General features: G+C 42.1%; 6 protein-coding genes across 6 annotated transcripts; 4 read left to right on the top strand and 2 right to left on the bottom strand.

The window, feature by feature from the left end:
- The first annotated feature begins 4,477 nt into the window (after positions 1 to 4,477).
- On the top strand, positions 4,478 to 12,106 carry LOC6563178 (serine/threonine-protein kinase D3). Its single transcript, XM_001990212.3, has 8 exons — positions 4,478 to 4,592; positions 6,129 to 6,671; positions 7,861 to 8,005; positions 8,166 to 8,303; positions 8,443 to 8,627; positions 9,301 to 10,291; positions 10,738 to 11,475; positions 11,533 to 12,106. The coding sequence occupies exons 2-8, from the start codon at positions 6,546 to 6,548 to the stop codon at positions 11,727 to 11,729; spliced, it is 2,520 nt and encodes an 839-aa protein (XP_001990248.1). The 5' UTR covers positions 4,478 to 4,592; positions 6,129 to 6,545; the 3' UTR covers positions 11,730 to 12,106.
- A 558-nt stretch (positions 12,107 to 12,664) lies between these two features.
- Positions 12,665 to 13,703, top strand: LOC6563180. The gene is made up of 3 exons (XM_001990214.2): positions 12,665 to 13,313; positions 13,371 to 13,525; positions 13,592 to 13,703. Exons 1-3 carry the CDS (start codon positions 12,665 to 12,667, stop codon positions 13,670 to 13,672), a joined length of 885 nt encoding a protein of 294 aa, XP_001990250.1. The 3' UTR covers positions 13,673 to 13,703.
- Positions 13,704 to 13,793: 90 nt separating this feature from the next.
- Positions 13,794 to 15,258, top strand: LOC6563181. The gene is made up of 3 exons (XM_001990215.2): positions 13,794 to 13,929; positions 13,987 to 14,605; positions 14,664 to 15,258. Exons 1-3 carry the CDS (start codon positions 13,863 to 13,865, stop codon positions 15,139 to 15,141), a joined length of 1,164 nt encoding a protein of 387 aa, XP_001990251.1. The 5' UTR covers positions 13,794 to 13,862; the 3' UTR covers positions 15,142 to 15,258.
- A 165-nt stretch (positions 15,259 to 15,423) lies between these two features.
- Positions 15,424 to 16,502, bottom strand: LOC6563247 (dynein light chain Tctex-type). The gene is made up of 2 exons (XM_001990216.2): positions 15,771 to 16,502; positions 15,424 to 15,713 (listed from the first exon to the last, which is right to left on the bottom strand). Exon 1 carries the CDS (start codon positions 16,229 to 16,231, stop codon positions 15,896 to 15,898), a length of 336 nt encoding a protein of 111 aa, XP_001990252.1. The 5' UTR covers positions 16,232 to 16,502; the 3' UTR covers positions 15,424 to 15,713; positions 15,771 to 15,895.
- Positions 16,503 to 16,558: 56 nt separating this feature from the next.
- Positions 16,559 to 18,232, top strand: LOC6563248 (2-(3-amino-3-carboxypropyl)histidine synthase subunit 2). The gene is made up of 2 exons (XM_001990217.2): positions 16,559 to 16,800; positions 16,855 to 18,232. The coding sequence occupies exons 1-2, from the start codon at positions 16,639 to 16,641 to the stop codon at positions 18,139 to 18,141; spliced, it is 1,449 nt and encodes a 482-aa protein (XP_001990253.1). The 5' UTR covers positions 16,559 to 16,638; the 3' UTR covers positions 18,142 to 18,232.
- Positions 18,215 to 20,403, bottom strand: LOC6563249 (mitochondrial-processing peptidase subunit beta). The gene is made up of 6 exons (XM_001990218.3): positions 20,213 to 20,403; positions 19,743 to 19,949; positions 19,348 to 19,676; positions 18,910 to 19,280; positions 18,756 to 18,847; positions 18,215 to 18,690 (listed from the first exon to the last, which is right to left on the bottom strand). Exons 1-6 carry the CDS (start codon positions 20,279 to 20,281, stop codon positions 18,346 to 18,348), a joined length of 1,413 nt encoding a protein of 470 aa, XP_001990254.1. The 5' UTR covers positions 20,282 to 20,403; the 3' UTR covers positions 18,215 to 18,345.
- Between the last annotated feature and the right edge of the window lie 46 nt (positions 20,404 to 20,449).

Here is a 20,449-nt window from a genome sequence, read left to right as displayed (position 1 = left end):
TGAATCGTGAAGCGTGCCAACAAACTGTTGCTGCTGATTACCGAAAACAAACAAGTCACGGGCCAATAGATAGCGATATAAAACGATATAAGTAAAGTTATCTGCACTAAGCGTCGAGTATCGTAAAATACCAAGCAAATTATTTGTTGCTCAGCGAAAACCGATTTCGATTAGAATGTCGCACAATGTGCGACCATATCGGAGGCATGGACCAAGTTGCTGCTTTGTATGCTATAGAAAATCTCTTTATTATATTATGTGCGCCACTTTTTTTGTCTGCACTCAACAACAGCTTTCGGCCAGCCACCCACAACACGGCCAAAACACTGGGTGCGACATGTGTTGCAGGCACAATTTTGCGCTTCCTCTTTGAAGTTGCTTCGTGTGCCAGTTTTATTTTGTGCTCCACTCAGTAATTGTACGCTTGCTGAAAATTAAAAGCTCTTAGCGTGGCAAAACGATTACGCTCTTGCCATTGCCACATTTGGCAAAGCTTTACGTTTCCGGTTATATTTCCGTTATATTTTGCGCGCCTCAATTACGGACGAAGAGAGAAAACAAAGCGAATGGGAATGGGAAAACAAACAAGTTTTGTCCCTTTTAAAAGTCTTATACTTGTTAAAATGTGTGAGAATTGGATGATGCACAAGTTTGTAATAAACATTTGGCTTACGTTGCGAATAAGTAATTTTGTTGAGTGTACGAAAAGCTTTATGACGTTACGAAAAGTGAGAGAGCAACGAAAAGCAAAAGAGCTTGACTCTCTTTAAGGGGCGTAGAAGAGCAGATTTCATGCTTTAGAACTCTTTAAGGCTTTTCAGACGCTGCAAAATATTATTCCAACGTCATGTTTTATTTAGGAAAAGTATAAATGATTACCTAAGCATAAACTAAGTGGGTTACAAAATTCAACTTGATTCGAAAACAAAATACATAATATTACATGGAATATTATCATTATTTCAATCAATTTAGAACAGATGCCAAAATGTTTATTTCTAAGAAAACCCTGACAACCCTCTAAATAGGCCACAATTGCTCTTTTTCATTTGCGGGACTCTCTTTTTTTAGCAGAATTTTACAACCACAGACACCTGTGAAAATGGGCAATTAAGTTAAGCGGCAATCGCCAGCCGATGTAAACAAAAATTGAATGCCCAAAAAGCAAACGTAACGCAACAACAAATGATATAAATAAACAAAACGAATTCACACAACAATAAAGGAAACGCGTTCAGAACAGGGGTCCGCAACAGACGCGCCACAGTGGCAAATATAACATCAAGAATCGTAAGTATATTGCGTCAAAATATCGTAAACAACACAACAAATGGCGCTCTCTCAATATTTCTCTCGCTGTCTGTCTCTCTTCTCCATGTGCTGCTACTTTGGGAGCAGCACTGAGCCAGGCGAGCGCTGAGCACTGCGAGAGTAAATATGAAATGAGTTGAGCTGGCGATGCTTTCTGGATTTTGAATTTTGGTGGCGTTCGGCTTCAGTTTTTTGTATCAGTTGCGCGGCAAGCGAGCCAAAGTACAAACGTGCCAATTATCCTCGTCAGCGTTGCCACATTGGGGACAACGTGTGCCCCAAACGACGCGTGCGACGATGCCACAAGCGGTCGCGTTGACACTAGAAAATTTCAAATTCTAAAGAAACCGCGCCTGGCCAAAATGGGCCACGAGTGAAGGTGTGTCGATGTTGTTCCTGTGTGTGTGTGTGTGTGTTACTCTCTGTTTGTGTGTGTGTGCATGTGTGTGTGTGTATTTGTGCTGGCAGTGCATATTAATTATTCAAATTAATTGCAAGAAATTCGCTACAAGTGTACAAGTGTACCTATACTAGTGCAATCATAATTTATATACGTCTACCTCAACATGCATATACATAAATAAATGCTCATGCAAGCTGGCAGCATTTCATATATGTATTAGATGAGCGAAAAGTTCGACCAAGCAAATAACGCCAGAACATGTTTCTTTTCTCGATTACTTTTTGAGTTGAATAATAATTGGCAAATTGCGTAAAGCGAAAATCAACGAATGAACATTTATATAATAATACAATAATATATTGTAGCTTTGCCGCCAGTATCGTGAAAATCACACACTCAAATAAAAAAACAATGAAATTTCGCACGAAATTTATAAAATGTATAACAACAACAACAAAAACAACAAAAAGTGCACAAGATAAGCGACAAATTTTGCGAGTCGACCAAGATTATTTTTTTGTTTTGTTTTTCTTTCCAAGCTGGCATTGACTGAGAGATTGCGATGAACTGCCCCATTGGCTTTAATATATAGTTTGTGTCATTTTATTGATGTTGCTGTTTGTAAATGTAATGTAAATGTTTGTATGCGCTCCTCAATATCCATGTCCAAGTCCATGTCCATGTCCGTGTCCATGTCCATCTTCATAGAAGTGGAGCGTGGCTAGAAAGACAAACAAATGAAGAAAACACGTTCAAGTTATTCCGTGGCCTTGGTATTTATGACCAGTGCGTCAGACTGAGTCCCATACTTGACATCAACACTGAATTGGATTTATGAGTTTTTCGCTGTCTCTCTATCACTTTCTTTCTCTCTCTCTCTCTTTGCTCTCTCTCGCATCTCCGTCCCCCTTCGCTAACGGCTTTTGTTGGCCCTTTGTCCACACCCACATTGGAATTTGAACTTGTCGTGGCGTTTCAGCAGTAACAGCAGCAACAGCATCTCACTCTGAGTGGCCCCATTATCACCTTACTAATTATCTATCGATGATGATGCCATTCATTGCCAAGCGCCCTCTCTCCATCTCCCTCTCTCTCTCTCTCTCTCGCTCCCTCTCTATGTATCTATCTCTGTCGCTCACTGCATATCGCCTTATCAGCCAAAGCGGGCAATATGATTCCAGCCAGCTATGCTGGTGCTTTCATTTCTGTTTGCCTTATGTGAAATAAAAAATCGAATAATATTTGAATAAATATCATGTGAACATGTGAGCATAGAAGTTCGGGACATGGCCTCTTAGCTAAAAATAAGACAATAAAACAAAGAAAACAAAAAAACATAGAACAACAGCGAAGAACTCTTAATGTCATTTTCAATTCTAAATAGCAAAATAAAGGCGAAGTAAATAGTTCCACTATTTGCAGATCTAATTATCACATCCCCTAAAATTAAAAAAATAATATAATAATAATAATCCATACAATCATTGTTTGCTGTGTGTCTATATAAAAATATATTCTAAAGAATTTTTTCTAGAATATTGATACGAATGAGTTCATAAATTGCATTTATAAATGCACAAACAAATATTCAAAGAATGAAATTCTCAAAACAAATCCATAACAATCGCGTTGTGTAATAATAATTCAAACACTGAAGACTTTTGATAGGAGTACGTAAATAACTTGCGACTATAAAATACTCTGCGAACTATTATCACATTGGAAAGATATCAATAGATATCAATAGACTCATCACGTGTACGAAAGAAATTAATACAAATTTGAAAATCAATATATATGAATTTGATTATATCTCTGATGCTGTCAAATAAGCACAAAATACGTTATTTAGTTACAAAATCTGTGAATACCCATTAACGCACCCTTGCTTAATAAAAGCAAGTAATATTGAAAAATAATTGAAGAAAGCATTTTGTGCAAGTGCAAGAGATATTCGGAGATAACTTAAAAGATATAGAATATACAATCAGTTAGCTGGATATTAAGCAATCGATATCTTGACACACTTGCTCACAGAAACCATTAACGAATTCGGATAGAAAGATATATAACGAGTTCGGAAATCACATGCGCATCTCTAGGCCGTGGGTAAGCGCGATGTCGCAATGAAAATCGCTTATCAGATACCACAGGTAGTTTTCGTACAGCCTTGACAATGACAGCGAAAGAAAATGGGCTCATAGTGGCGTAGAAGGGCGCTTCAACAAAAGAGAAAAAGTGCAAAATCGGAGTGGAGCAGTGGCAGCAACAATGTTAGTTGATTATTTTAAGGCAGAGGCGGTAGCAACGGTCGTTACAACAAACAAACAAAGGAAACAAACAAAGTGGCGAATATTATGGGGCGAAGAGCTATAAACCGATGGGGGCATAGAACAAAGGGCGGGCCGGGTGTAGGGGTAGTGTTGGTAGTGGTAGGGGTAGGTGAAAGCGGTGTGTGGGGGGTAGGTTGTCGTGCTGGGTCGAGTGCTTTTGCTTTGGTTCATAGCCCATACACAAACACACAGATTCTCGCGCTCTCTCTCTCTCTCGCTCTCTCTCTCTTTTTTTCTCTCTCTTTCTGCGCTTTCGTTTGTTCTATATACGTGTGTGTTGGTGTAGTAAAACGGGTTTTGAGTTGGCTTTTGCCACTTCCACTGCCAACTGCTGTTGCTGTTGCTGTTGCTGCTGCTGCTGCTGTTGGTGTTTCTGTTGCTGCTAGTGTCGCATTTTCAGTCAGTTGGCCAAGTCAGTTGCTCTTTTGGCTTAGTTAACTCAGAACGTGCCACGGCGGCAATGGCACTGACATCACATTGCAGCGCATAGAACAACAACATCGAGCAAACAGGCAACAACCAGACAAGCGACAACGATATAACGGGTTAGTCACAAAGTGCTGTCTGCTCTGAAACTATAGCTTTTAATATAAATAAAATGCTTAAAGAACCAAGTCTAACGAATTGATTGAAAACAATTGAAATTGCGGCAGCTCAGTGTTATGTAAATGTCAAAAATTCAAAGCTGTTTGTATCTTATGGATACCCAGAAGATTTAATGCTGTGCTTCTCTGTTCGTCTGTGTGTGAGTGTGTGTGTTTGTGTGTGTGTTTGTGTGTGTTTGTGTGTGTGTGTGTGTGTGTGTGTCTTAAGGCGTATGTGTAAAATGCCAGTATTGGCTGAAGGCATAGTGCTGCGTCATTTGCTGCCTAAATTCTGTCAGCCACTTGAAGTGTTTCGAACTCTTGATGCCTCACCCATTTGGCCGGCCAGCCAGCCAGCCAGCCAGTAATACAGCAATCCAGCTTCAATTGAAATACGAAACGCACTTGGCTCTGGTTCCTACGCTTATCCCTGTGCCATCTAGCAACAACAACAGCAGCAGCAGCTGCAAAAGCAACAGCAATAAAAACATTTACACTCTATACACCTACTTAAAAATTTAGAAAGTTGCTTGTCCGCCGCTTTGCTTGAGTCTTTTTCTTGGCTTGGCTTTCATTTCGTTGACTCGAGTTGTCTCTTCTCTTGTCTTTTACAATTATGCGTGCATACATATATATATATATATATATACATATTCATATGTATATTAATGTACATTCGTTCCTCTTCTTCTTCTACCTCTCGCTCACTCTTTCTGCATTCTTCTCCCAACTGACAAATAATTTGAGTCATTTCATTATCTTTTTTGACTTTAATTAAAATTAATCAATTACGTGTGTGCAACTTGAAACAATTTGCCCACAGCTTGATTTTTCTATTAACGATTTGCTAACCGGTTTTCTTAATAATCCCAATTACATAGCTTCATAGTTTTTAATGTGCACCTACCTAATCGAAATCATACATCACGACGTGATGAAATTAGCGTTTATTTTTAGTCCCATTGTTTGAGATACACGTTCCATGACCTAACTTACTAAATCTTCAAAATCGTTGCGACTGAATTGTCTTAATATAGTTAGAAAATTAATGATCCTGAAGCCAGGCGAAATATAATCTTAACCCCAACCTTCATATGATAGAAGATATGATAGAAGATTTCATTCAAGAATTTGTATTTCTCCATATACATATTGGTAAGAGTTAACCAAGATAATCTTTCTTAATTTGAAAAAATACCTTTTGTTCAGAATAATGAACATATGGTATATATATGCAAAAGCATCTCGGTATTCCAAATCAAAACAAAATAAGTTATTGCATTTTTATTTCATGCATACTATTTTTATTTGTTTTTTTTTTTTTTTTTATTCTTAACCCGTTTGCATTTCGCCGTCAGACAATACAAATTTCAATTGGTTTTTTTTTTTGTTCTGTGGCATGAGAGAATTAATGTTGTGTCTTTTCTGTCTGACAATAAGAGTCAATAAAAACGAAAACTATACAAATAATGCTGTATTTTTAAATCACATTCACAGCAATTTTCTGAAATCCATAAATGGCTGTCTCGCTTAGCGTTCATTAAAACCGCTACTGACTGCGCTATTAGCAGTGGTAAACCGCCAACCCGCCGCCACCAACTGAATCCGAAGCCAATCACAATCTTGCATCCAAACGTCCAGTGGCAACAATAACAACAGCAACAACTGAAACTAAAGTAATAACAATAACAGGACGAAACGGAATAAAGCTATTTCGTCCTTGGCATTTACGACGCCAGCAGAGAACGAAATTTTTATTGAGATATATCTCAACCCACCGCATAGAGCCGCAACGACCCCGGACAACCCGGAGCCGGAGCGAATTAAGGCGAAATCGTGGCTCAAAGACATCAGCACCATCACAGCAGCAACGGCAGCGGAGTTGGCGTTGGCATTGGCAGCGTGCCCGTCATCATGGAGGGGCCGGAGGTGACATTCCTCTTTCAGTTTGGCAGCATACGCGATGCAGTCTGTGTGCCGGCGAATGCGCTCACGCTCAAATCGCTCAAGGATTTGGCATGCGATTTCATCAACACAAAGGTAAGTTGGCTGCTAACCAAATAAGGTGGCCTAAACGGGTCACCATCTGCTGACTTAATTATGCAAAAGGCGGACACAACTCGAGTCAATATTTTCACAGTCCGCGCAGGCGGAACGCGGTCAAGTCAACAAACCATCGTTATCCATGTCCCAGCGGCACATCCATGTGTATGTGTGTGTGTGTGTGTATGTGTGTTGCTGTGTACCTAATAAATTTATGTGTGCTAAATAATTGCTTAATTTCATTAAGTAAGTCAGAGCTGCACACACGCACACAAATTTATACATATATATATATACATAAATATGTATATAGTTTTATATATGTATATTTACGTTGTGTGCAGTTATCCATGACCAATTCAATTAACCAGCTGGCAGCTGCGACTCAGTTCCTTTTAGTTCCTGGCCCAATCAGGAGCCTTAGTTGCGCAACGTTTTCGCAAACTAGCCGAGTGGCACTTTATGTTGCCTTTACTGAAGCTTAGTTGGGCTTTGACAGCTGCTCCCCCTGACACAAGTATCATTTTTCAATGTCCATACTAAATAATGGGCTATGACAACTATATTGCCAACTTGGTAATATGTACTGAGTACTCAGGAAGAGTTACACATCAGTAGCATACATCCTTTCTCCAAGAACAAAATGTTTTCCAATCAAATACCAATATCTCTTAAACGAATTATGAATTGTGGCTATCTAATCAAGTTGAGCACAGTAAATGTAGTAGTTGAAAATAATTGGTTCAAGTCCTAAAAGAGCGATAGAAAATACTTACATATATCCATGCAGATTAAGATATATACATTTCATACGAAATCTGTAATATTGATTAGATTAATAGCTGTACTAAAAATAATATTAGTTAAAGTAAGTAAGTAATGTCCCATGAAAAGGGTATTTCGAGCGTAACATATTTGATCTGATTTGATAGCACAGAAATATTAGTGTATCTATTGCCTTATATAAATTGATATCAATATCACTTCAGTGTGTACATCAATATGGATATGTGTTGGGGCATGTGTGAAACAGAATCTTATCGCACAATCAATTTAGATATGATATGATACAATATGATAATTAAACCCATATGCAAAATAACTGAAATTAAGCAAAAACTTCACAATTGTACATTGTCAGTTAGATTGGCGTCACTAACAGTATTTTCTCTTTGATTCCACGTAGATACCAGATAGTGGACTCACATATCTATCCGAGCGCATTCTGCTCTTTATACACGACTATAGCACGCCCAATGTGCTGCACATTATCAATTCCGCAGCGGAAGTTGTGGACGAGACCTTGGTGGAAATTGTATTAACAGCCAGTCGTAAGTAGTGTGGCATACCACACCCTCATATATACATAAGAAGCACAAACACCCCCCCTTTTCAATCTGGGTGGATAAAGAAATGAAATATACTTTAACCGTTTAACACGAAGAAGAAGAAGTGTCATCAGCAATATATCCCATCCATACCGTTTCGCAGCTATACTGTATCCGACGTCGGAAATGCCAACACTGATGCCGCATACCCTGAACGTGCATTCCTATAAGGCGCCCACATTCTGTGATTTTTGCGGTGAGATGCTGTTTGGTCTGGTGCGTCAAGGACTCAAATGCGATGGTATGTATGTCCTGACAAGTGACACTCACACACACACACACGCATTCAATCACTCACAAGCACACAGAGAAACACGCATACTCAAAAAAACTAACTTGATTGTGGCCTGAACTACTATTTCACATACATACACACACAGGCTGCGGTCAGAACTATCACAAGCGATGTGTGGTGAAAATACCAAACAACTGCAACCGCTCGAGTGATGCCACATCGCGACGGTCGTTTACATTGCACCCGCCCCGCAGCCCATCCGGAAGCTCACAACAGTCGCTCATATCCAACGAGGAGTCGACGGGTCGACATGACTCCAGCAGCTCTCTGGTAAAACGCATGTCGGAGCTTATGAATGATATTATCAAGAATTGACATGCGGTCACAAAACGTCAAATAGAAAATATGTAGAAATATATGTATGTGTCTTGTTGTTCGGTAAATGTCAACGGGTCAACGGTGAACGGGTCTCCCTACGAGTATTTAAAACATTTTTTTAATTAGCTTATTGCAATTTTTATTAAAGTTTTGTATTATTTTCATTTGAATAAACATTCATTATAATTAAGTAAAAATTTCAATTGGCTTTTATTCTATAATAATTTAAATACTCGTTGTGGAAACTAAACACTAAAACCCATTCAGTCCAGTCAATAATGCTCCATTGAGAGAACACAAGAGTTGAGTTTAGTGGAAGTTCAGTTTAGCCGTGGGAAATTTTAGGTGTAGTTCAATAGACAAATTATCGTAAACCTTAAAGCGACAACCGTAATAGTAATATAAATTAGAAGACTAGATTTTTGTGTTTTTTTCTTATAGAATTATTCGTTTATAATTTCCCGACTATCTCTAGAAATTAAATCGAGTATGGGTCAGATTTAGTCTAGAAAACATTTGAAATATATATTTTTTAAATTAAATTTATTTTAATAATATTCTTGAAATCTTCTACGCTAGAAAATGCACTAGTTTTTAACAATAAACAATTATTTTTAATATATAGAATATACCCGGGTTCGGCGCTCGCCATCAACGCACCCATTCTTCGGGCAGTCGAAATGGTCTAAGTGTGCTCCGCATTCCACACACATTCATGGTGCACACCTATGGGATACCCACCGTTTGTCAGCTGTGCAAGAAGCTGCTGAAGGGGCTGTTCAAGCAGGGCTTACAGTGTCGCGACTGCCAGTACAATACTCACAAGAAGTGCATGGATAAGGTGCCGCAGGATTGTACGGGTGAGGCACAGCTCAGTCAATTGCAGGCGGAGATTAACGATGGGACGCCGCGCAAGGAGCGTGACAACTTCTTCCGGGAGGAGTTCGATGACAGCGACTTTGAGGACGGTCCGCCGCAAGAGTTCGCCAAATACAATAGAGCATCGAGCGGCACTAATCTGGTAGCTGGACGACCACGTGAAGCACCAAAGGCTTTGACGAATGCCCAGAACTCACCACCAGAGCTGGTCAATGGCGTCCGGGATGACAGCAGTACTGGCGGTGACACCAAATCAAACGATGGCCAGTCGGAGCAATCACAATCCTCATCCTCCTCCTCGCCCAGCGCCAACATTCCCCTAATGCGAATCGTGCAGTCCGTGAAGCACACAAAGAAGCGCGGCGGCCAAGCCTTGAAGGAGGGCTGGCTGGTGCACTACACCTCCTTGGATAAGGCGCTCAAGCGCTACTATTGGCGCATGGACTCCAAGACCATAACGTTGTTCATTTCGGAGCAGGGCAGCAAGTACCACAAGGAAATCCCGCTGGCGGAGCTGCTTTCGATTGAAACGCATCGCGATCCCCGACCCGATAGCAACTATTGCTTTGAACTGTGCACGGCCAATCTCAGCTATTACGTCGGCCAAGATCCACAGCAGGGCGTTGGCGACGATCATGCTGTACGCCGACCACCGCCGGACAGTGGCATCGGCGCTGACATCGCCAAGAGCTGGGAGACAAGCATCCGACAGGCCTACATGCATGTCACCAACACGCGTGAGTAGCTCCTAACCATATACAATATACAATCGTCTAGCTGCATTTTTTTCCGGATGTTAATCAGCAATTAAATCTACGTTAAGCGCATTACACTTGTAAATATTTTGATAACCATCAGTAGCTAGACAAATCGAATGATGCCCGCCTGTCTCTCACCCGGCTGTCGCTATGAATTCGTAGGGGCTTTAAATATTTCACCTTTCGTATACCTATCCCTCATTTCCCTCATAAAAAGAAATGTTAAATGGAAAATACGTAATTTTGAATTTGGAAAGTCACTTTTCTAAAAAGAGTGTTGGGTCTGTGGCTGACTACGAATCTTATTGACGTTATGAAAAGAAGAATATTCAATAATTATTAATTTTTATTTCTTAACATTTTATTTATGAACAATTTACAGAACATATTATTTTAACTATATTTGTCGTTGATGTACTCCACAGAGTGTTGCGAGTCGGAGGAGCAAGTCCAGGACATGGGACAGCTATATCAGATCTTTCCCGACGAGGTACTCGGCTCCGGCCAGTTCGGTGTCGTCTACGGTGGTGTTCATAAAAAAACCAAGCGCGAAGTGGCCATCAAGGTCATTGACAAGCTGCGTTTCCCCACCAAGCAGGAGGCACAGCTGAAGAACGAGGTGGCCATACTCCAGAACATTACCCATTGCGGCGTTGTTAATCTGGAGCGCATGTTCGAGACACCAGAGCGCATCTTCGTTGTCATGGAAAAGCTTAAGGGTGATATGCTGGAGATGATACTCTCGCATTCACGTGGACGCCTCAGCGAGCGTGTGACAAAGTTTCTGATCACTCAAATCCTGATTGCGCTCAAATATCTGCACTCCCAGAACATTGTGCACTGTGACCTGAAGCCGGAGAATGTGCTCCTCTCCTCGGATGCAGAATTTCCTCAGGTGAAACTCTGTGATTTTGGTTATGCTCGCATCATTGGCGAGAAGTCCTTCCGGCGATCGGTCGTGGGTACGCCCGCCTATCTGGCTCCAGAGGTTCTACGCAACAAGGGTTACAATCGCTCCCTGGACATGTGGAGCGTTGGTGTAATCATCTATGTGAGCCTCAGCGGAACTTTTCCCTTTAATGAGGAGGAGGATATTAACGATCAGATACAGAACGCTGCCTTCATGTATCCGCCCAATCCGTGGAAGGAGATTTCCTCAAACGGTAAGTCAAGTCAAGGATTCTTTTTTTTTATGATTCTTATACCTATTCCATTTGCAGCCATTGACCTCATCAACAACCTGCTGCAAGTGAAGCAGCGCAAGCGATATACTTGTGACAAGAGTCTAATGCATTACTGGCTGCAGGATAAGCAGACGTACAGGGATCTGCGCAATTTGGAGACGCAGGTGGGGTTGGGACGCTATCTCACCCATGAGGCGGATGATGTGCGCTGGGACAGTGCCAGCGATATTTGACCTGGAACAGTGACAAAGCTAACTGATAATGAACTGATGCAGCCACTGGCCGGCAGCCATAGTGCGCCCAACGAAAGCTATCCATCCCCATCGAACTGTGCCGGCTGCCATCGCCTCTCCAGCTCCTCGCCGAAAGTGGAGGCCATTGGCGACAAGGCACTGAAGTGGATGCGTTTCCATTTTTGCAAGCACATCAAATAGCATCCGCTCGCTCATCATAGCTTTTTAGTTTATACTTACCACATACAAACCCAACACATATTATCAGACTGTAAATTACCATAAATTTTAATTAGCACCTTGTAAGAGAAGAAAATTGACAAGCTATCAGCGACTTATAAATAATACAACTGATAACACAGCATAACTGATCAAAATTTAGATATATTTATATGAATGTACATGTGTATGCATTTTGAAATCTCTTTTTTTTTATGACCCCATTAACGAGTTCTCGATGTGTTTTTCACATTTTCACATTTTACCTATGAACAAATTATATTTCTCACGCTTTTTCAAATAACTTTTATAAATGAAATCTCTGTGCTAAATTTTCTTAAGAATCAAAACTAGTATATAGATTTAAAATAATAATAATAACTAACGAAATACAGTACTTAACATACATATGCATATAATATTTTAAAATATATTAGACCAACAGCAACAACAAAAAACAGGAAACGTATGCAACGCTCAGCTGTACTCGTATTTTAGAACCAAATGAAATTGCGACAGGGGAGAGAATAATAATTGCAACACAAATAGATAAATAAATGATACAAAGAAATTAATGCTTGAAAATAAATTCATGTTTATCTGTGCCACAAATCACTGGCTTGCAACGCTTGACACCCTTTTGAGGAAAACTGGAAATTATTGTTTCTGTTGCCAACTTTTTCCAGCAGTCGCCTTGCAAACGTTTAACAAACAACATGAGACGCTTCCATGTAATTAAATTATGCCAGCTGCTGCTGGCATTGTTTCCCTTTAGTATTACTGAATGGGTGGAGATATCACAAAGCCAGACGAGACCTGTCGGCAACCAGGGAAGCACCAAGCAGCTGGGTAAGGATATTGAGGAAGTATTCACAACACCCAGTGCCGTGTGGATCGAGTATCAGCGTGAACGGTTTGGACTTAGTCAGAGCAATAGCAATAGTCACAGTAATCCCTTCATAGTCAGCGATGCGGGCGGCCTGAAGAACAGTGCACAAATTGTGGTGCCAAATAACAGTCAGGTGATTCATGCCAGGACCAAGTTGGTAGTGAACAAAAGCACAGATATGCCGCAAGTAGATTTCGGTGTGGTGTTGCCCCCAAAAGTGGAAACCACATCGCGACGTCATTCATCGTATGTGGAGAGTGCTGAGGATGCGGATGCCGTTGTGGAAACTGCCACAGAACCATCTGGGAGCGATGCACAAGCTGAGGATGATGGGCAGCTACAATTGCCCAGCATGCAGGGTTTCTTAAAGTTTCTGAAATCTATGCAGAGCACATGGATAACGAAATCATCGCTTAATTTACAAAATAAAATTCAATTATTAAAGCGATTGCGCGACAATTTGATGAAAGTTATTGGTGCGTATTTAAAGTACTCAAGACTTGGCCTCATATACATGAAAACTTATTTCGCAGAACAACAATTCTCGGTACTGTGGCAACCAACGGAGCGGCACAGACGTCGAAGACGCGGCCTGCTGGATGAATCGAATTTGGAATTTCCACCAGAAGCTGCCCTTATGAGCATCAATTTTCTCACATTCGCAGTATTTCTCATTAAACTAGTGCTTGTGAGTAGAAACCTGCAAATCTCTATAACATGCATAAATATCTTAAGCGTGCATTCAATATTACAGCAAGTGGTGAAAATCGTGAAGAGCAAACATTACAACTTCTCTGGCTTTAATATCAACGCCGAAGCTGTTCGAAATCCATAGAATCCATAGGAGAATTTTTCTGTAGCTGAAAACTCATATTTTAAATATCAGCTGATGTGCAACAGCTTTATGGCAACTCTGACAGCAGCGACCATCTGGCAGCCCGCACGTCAGCTGTTTGTAATTTTTACACGTGCCGACGGCATACACAAATTGTATTTAAAATCTAAGTTATTCCTTAATCAATAAAATGGATGAAAAGACACTGATTGAAAATGTTTACAATCGCGGTCGCGATTCAGATTTACCCACAATGCGTAAGTGCGTATTGCATTCTCATTGTGCAGCAGCTAATCTGTCGGGTTCATTTTCAGTAAATTTTCAGAATGGTTCTTTGGGGACCAGAGCGAATTTCACTTTAGTTGAAGATACAAAGGGACGAAATCCGCGCAAGCGAGCACTGGTTGTGGCCGGTGAGAACGTCTACATAGGCGATTTGCAAGGTACCCAGGAATATGATACATACATTTGCATTCGAAACAAATCCACCAACAAGGCGACGATTGTGCCAATGCAGCAGGCGCTCCTCTCTAACAATATTTACGAAAAGTTGGACACACAACCAACTCTGCCGATGTTGAGCAAAGAGCTTGCAACGAAAAAACTGCTAAAGGAGTTTGGCGGACGCAAGACATCGCGCTATTTAGCGAACTCCGAGCAGATGATGGTCAATGTGGATGTGATGCGTAAGGATTTGGATGAGACGGTTCAGAGTTCTGTGCGCAACGAGGGCGATGATGAAGCTGATGACACTTTGCCCGAGGTAGACACTAACAATGCAGCATACCTGGCAAGCATTGTGCCCAAGTGCGATAAGGCGGCAACAAAAGTAAGCGAAGTCTACGACGTGGCGGATGTGGTGCCGCAAACACTGCTCGACCGTCTCGACGAGGAAGCCAAGAGTGTGTATGGCACGTCATTGGAGAACCTACCGTAAGCACATGTGTCCCACAAATCTGCATACATCTCTAATCTATATACATATTTGCAGCATTGAGTCGGACTATCTGCGTGAGTGCATCAAGCGCATACAGGAAAAGGAGATTACGTCCAAGACGGACTTTCTCCACATCAAACTGATCATCTACATGGATGCGCTACAATCGCTAATTGCGCTGCGCAAACGGCAAATGAAGCGTGTTGAGCTGTCGCGCATCACAGAAAAGGTAGAGAATGATGTGCGACATCGATTTGCGGATCCCAATGTGGCTCGATCCTGTACACGCACCACATTCAGCACGGAGAAGGCACTCACGCATTTCATTGTCCTTGCGCTGCTCATCAGTGAAAAGCACGAAGTGGACGTCAATGTCTTGTCTCGAATCCTGCGCACCTCTAAGCAGCGCATCATTACGTATGCACACATTGTCAATGCACGCCCCAAATCTCGCTCAGACGTGATTTCCCTCCGGCTGCCCAGCACGGTTCCAGCACTAAAGGTTTCCAGGCGTTTTCAGCGCAAAAAGTAGTATTTGGTACATCACTCTATAGGTGATTCTAATTTAGTGAAGAGCAAATTTTAAATGTTTTATTTTCGAATAAAGAAAAAACTTAAAATGTGTGAATGTTACACACGATATTCAGAACTATTTAAAAGTTATAATTCCACTGTAACCGCTGGAGTCACAAAAACACCCTGTATTGACTGCAGCAATTGCATCGATTAAACAATTTCGAGCCGAGTTGAGTTCAAGGCCAAATATATGATGTAGAAAATCTTAAATCAACAACAAACATACAGGATATATTTCTACAGTTATTAATATATTTTTATTTATTTAGATTTAAGTTGAAATTATTGAGTAACACATTCAACACATTGGTGCAGTTTTGTTGTTATTCAGAACTCGGAAAAAATAATACATTTGCTAAAACATTTTGGAAATTTTGCTCCGTGTTTGTATCCTTATAATTCGACAACGCTTTGCGCGTCATTGTAACTTGATAAGATTCCTTGTTATGTGGCTCAGTTCGCTAAATATTAATCATTAGGGGTACAGAAACCCGGATAAATTTCATTGTGTGTTGTGTTGTGTGTGAGCTGCAAAATATGAGCAAGTTAATAATGAATAGCTGTAAATTATAATTAAAAACTTACACGCAAAACATATGCAAGGCAATCTTTGTTAATCCCTCCCCCTTTTTTTAAGTTGTTAATTTAGTGATTTGTATGGTTCTTCTTGCTGTCGTCACCGCTATTCTTATTGTACTCATTGTTGTTACTTATACAGCAAGACCGAATACGGAGACAATGCAGTACATGGTCTTATTCTCCCAGCGCACGGTGCAGCTGCCATCGGTGTCGTTGTTCCAATAGCAGGAGCTGGCCGTATGCAGTCCAGCACCATTCTTCTGCATAATCATGGCGGTGACGATGTATTTGTATGGTTTCTGCTCCTTGGTGAGGACAGTCAGACAGTTTTCGACCACCTGGCCGGTCCAGTTGTTTACCTTGTCGTGCTGGTACGCATTGCCACCGATTGTTGTTTCGATTGCCTCTTTAATTGTTTTACTCACATCGTCCACAATAAATTGACTTTCCTCGCGTGAGTCATCCATTTTGTTTGCTTATAACTTAGCGATATGCAACAGCAATATATTTAAATTGTTATCTATTCTTGTATGCTATGTAAATCCTTTGAGGTCGATTTTTGTGCGCGCGTAATCTGCATTCGTTGGCGCGTCTGATTGCCAAAAAAGAATATGTCTGTTCAGTGCGTCGACAAAATTCGCTTGCCTTGTTGCCTGTCGTGCAGTTGAACACAGTGATGGAAGAATCAGAGAAATATCGATTAATCGCTTTTGCACTAAACTCGATGTTTTTTGTTATGAATGTAGTAGAGTACATTTATTAGAGTAGGACAACAACAGCTGCAAAATGAATGAGATCTATCGATAGACTGCGACTTATCGACCTTTCACATATTTTGTTTATCTTACGATTTTTGCGCAATACCTAAAAAACAATGAGCAATTCCACAGCATCCGCATTTTCCAGTTTGGACACAGCGGCCCTAGACCGTCAGACCGAAGTGCCAGATGAGCATCCGGTCACATTTGAACAAATCTGGAACGAGACGCACAAGAAAGTCAGCATCGGTTGGATACGACAAAATGGTTACAAGCGGGTGCGTTGATTGCTTCTATCTATTGCCAGATGGAGTCTGTAACATATTTCTTAGATCTGCCTGCAATTCCCAGACGACTATTTGCCGCACAGCAACGCCATCAGCACTTGCCTGCAGACAGCGCTGGCCTCTGACGAGTGCAAGATTTTTATTTTGGCCGATACGACGTATGGCAGCTGTTGCGTGGACGAAATAGCTGCGGCTCATGTTGAAGCGGATAGTGTTATACATTTTGGCAATGCATGCCGCAGCAAAGCCAGCCGCCTGCCGGTACTCTATTTGTATCCAGTGCTTCCGCTGCAGCTTCCAAAGGTACTGCAACAGCTGGCCGCTCTACAGCCCGAATGCGAGGAGCGTGAGGTGTACGTTTACCTGGACATTGGCTATCAGCATCTGTGCGAGCAACAGCCGCCGAGCGCCGAGCTTGCCGATGGCGAAGATACTCTCTTTAGCCAGGTGCGTGAGGTGCTACGTCCAAAGAAGCTATACATCGAGGTTTATCCACCGCCAGCTGAAGACACTGCCGAAAGCAAGCAGCAAGCAACTGAATCGTCTGCGGAACGCATCTGCATTTTTATTGGTGGCGATAATCAACGCTTTGCCAATTTATCACTGACCACAACAGCGTTGCAGTGGCACATTTTAGATGGTGCCACAGCCACGCTGAGCGCAAAAAATCCGCTAACAGCTCAATATATACGACGTCGATACTACTACATAGAGAAGTGCAAGGATGCCCAGACTTTGGGGCTGATTGTGGCCACATTGAGTGCTGTTGGTTATTTGGATGTGGTTACGCGTCTGCAAACAATGGCCAAAAGTCGTGGCGTTAAGACGCAACTAATTTCCGTGGGTCGCATAAATCCCGCCAAGCTGGCCAATTTCCTAGAGATTGACTGCTTTGTGCTCATTGGCTGTCCGTTTAACAATATGTATAATTCCAAGGAATACTATAAGCCCATTGTTTCTGTTTTCGAGGCCGAAATGGCGCTGAATCCAGCCTGGCATATGAAGTACCCGGAAGCCTATGTTACAGACTTTAAGCAACTGCTGCCAGAGGGCCGCAGCTTCCTGAGTTTTGATGCGGACGCTGTGCAGGTGCAGGATGTGAGTCTGGTCAGCGGACGCATGCGAGGCGCCACTGGCTCTGGTGATGACGCAGTGGAGACGGCAAGCAATACGGTGGCCACACAAGCCAAAATGGCGCTCATGACAACGGACACAGGCCTCACATTTGAGGATCGCACTTGGCAGGGACTAGACCCGATGTTGGGCCAGACCGAACCAGCCAAATTGCAACAGGGTCTCAGTGGCATTCCCATAAAGTACTCGCACGATTAGGATTATATTTACATGTACAACTACATCTACATCAATGATGTCGATCATATCAATAAAACACAACGAACAAATATTCGAGCTCCAAAATGTAGTATTAATTGTTTTGTATTTTATTTTAGTTTTTTACTGTTTTACATCAATTTTTCATTTAATTCAACTACACGGCTAGCAACAATATGTCCTGTGAAGGTGGCAGGGAATCGCTTACACTCTCAGCCAGTACATCGATGAGCGAATTCTGTTGTAGTCGGGTAGATTCTCGACAGGTCCAACGGCAGAGACGGCGGGGCATCTGTCATAGATGTACTTCATGCCCACATCGCGCACATTCTGCACGCTGACGGCATCAATGCGCTGCTCCAGCTCGTGCAATGGGATGCGGCGATTGTAGCACAGTATTTGGCGTCCAATGTCCTCGCAGATGGGTGTGGTGCCATCCAGTTGCAACAGCATGTTCGTCTTCAACAAATTCTTGGCGCGCTCAACCTCTGCCTCAGTGACCATGGTGCACAGACGCATCCATTCGGTTTGCACGTTGAAAAGCATGTCCTGCACAGTAAAAGTTGCAAGTATAAAAATAACAAACAAGTACCAACAAACGGATTTGAATTTACCTCGCACTGAAGTGGATCACAAACGAAGTAGATACCCCACAGGCCAGTGTCCTTGTAGCAGGTGTTGAACGACTGGAAGCTGTGGCACAAGTCTGCAAAAAAATAAGGAAGGATTACGCATCTGTACGTAATAAGCTTCGATTTGTTGACTCACTGTCCTCGGCACTGGCGCGTGCCAGATTAGAAGCGTTGTTGGCGCCACCGCCCTGAGAACGATCCCAGGCACCAACCAGAGTATTGGCCACCATCAGTGGGATGTTATCCTGATCGGTCCAGCCGCAGCCCTCGACAGCGATAGCGACATGAGCCAATGGCAGTGAATCGTCGCGTACGCGCACCTCGGAGCCAGTGAAGCGACAGGGTGTCACTTCAGCGGGCAACAGGCTAGCCTCCAAGCGGCCCAGAGACTGTTCTGCCAACTTAACCAGCTCGTTGTGCTTAACGCCTCCGGCGCCAGCCAAAACAATGCGTGATGCCTTGTAGTGCGTTTGAATGTAGTCGGTTAAATCGGACTTGCCAATCGATCTGCAAGCAACAGGATTATTAAGCAATAATATCAATGCTAGTTGTACTTCCTGCTTTTGATACTCACTGAATGTTCTTGGTGGGACCAAGAATGGTCTGACCCAAGGGTGTGCCCTGATAGGCAGTGGCGTGCAAGTGATCGAAGACCACTTCCTGCAGATTGCTCTCCACCTCCTGCATCTCACGTAGAATGACCGAGCGTTCGCGTGCGATCTCAGACTCACCCAGTTTGGAGTTTTGAATGATGTCGGCCAAAATCTCAACTGCCTTTGGCACATCCTTGGACAAACACTTGGCGTAAAACACAGTCTGCTCGCGAGATGTGTACGCGTTCAAATGGGCGCCCATATTCTCAACTTCGAGCTCCAGATCGGTTTGCGAGCGTTTGTCAGTACCCTAATAAAGAGGAGGATATCATGTTTTAATTCTATTCTAATTTGAAAATATCTAAAATAAGCACACCTTGAAGGCCATGTGCTCCAGGAAGTGAGCAACGCCATTGTTCCTGTCGTTCTCGGACCGCGAGCCAGCATCGATCCAGAGTCCAACAGTGGCGGTGGAGGCGCCGGAGTCTTCGCTAGCAACGCGCAGGCCATTGTCCAGCTGGGTCACCTGCGTGGCGGGTATGTTCAACAGCGTCTTCTTTACGGTCAAAGCAGATTTGTAACGCTACGGAATGAAAACAATAGTTTATAATTAATTGTTGGTTGGGCAATTGGCGACATAACCTCAAATTGACTAAAGTAATTTTGTAACTATTTTGTAGATTTATATTTTATTATGGATGAAACATGCTTATACAGCTATAATCGCACTTAAATTGAGACACTTACAACTCAAGATTTAGGCAAATCCAAATGCGAGGCTTATATTTACAATTACGTAATTTAAAATCCTGGAGTGTAATCAAAAATATGTATATATTTTCTTACCTTGATGAGGTCAACGCCACGCATATACGTGCGCAGATTTTGCGTAACTCCAAGTACGCGCAACGCCATCGTTTCTATATTAATTTAATATTTTAAGCACTTAAATGAACTTAAAAGTTCTGCGTTGCCGTTCCCGATGTCGCGGCGCCTGCTGAAAATTTCACAAACTCGCATATGTACATACGATGTGGTATTAAGTTGGCCGTAGCAAGTCAGCTGTTCGCTACTTGACAGCTC

The sequence above is a fragment of the Drosophila grimshawi genome, unplaced genomic scaffold (genome assembly GCF_018153295.1).
Source record: "Drosophila grimshawi isolate 15287-2541.00 unplaced genomic scaffold, ASM1815329v1 contig_311, whole genome shotgun sequence".
NCBI classification, from domain to species: Eukaryota; Metazoa; Arthropoda; class Insecta; order Diptera; family Drosophilidae; genus Drosophila; species Drosophila grimshawi.
The sequence above is the reverse complement of the archived record's forward strand: the minus strand, read 5'-3'. Positions and strand labels throughout refer to the sequence as shown.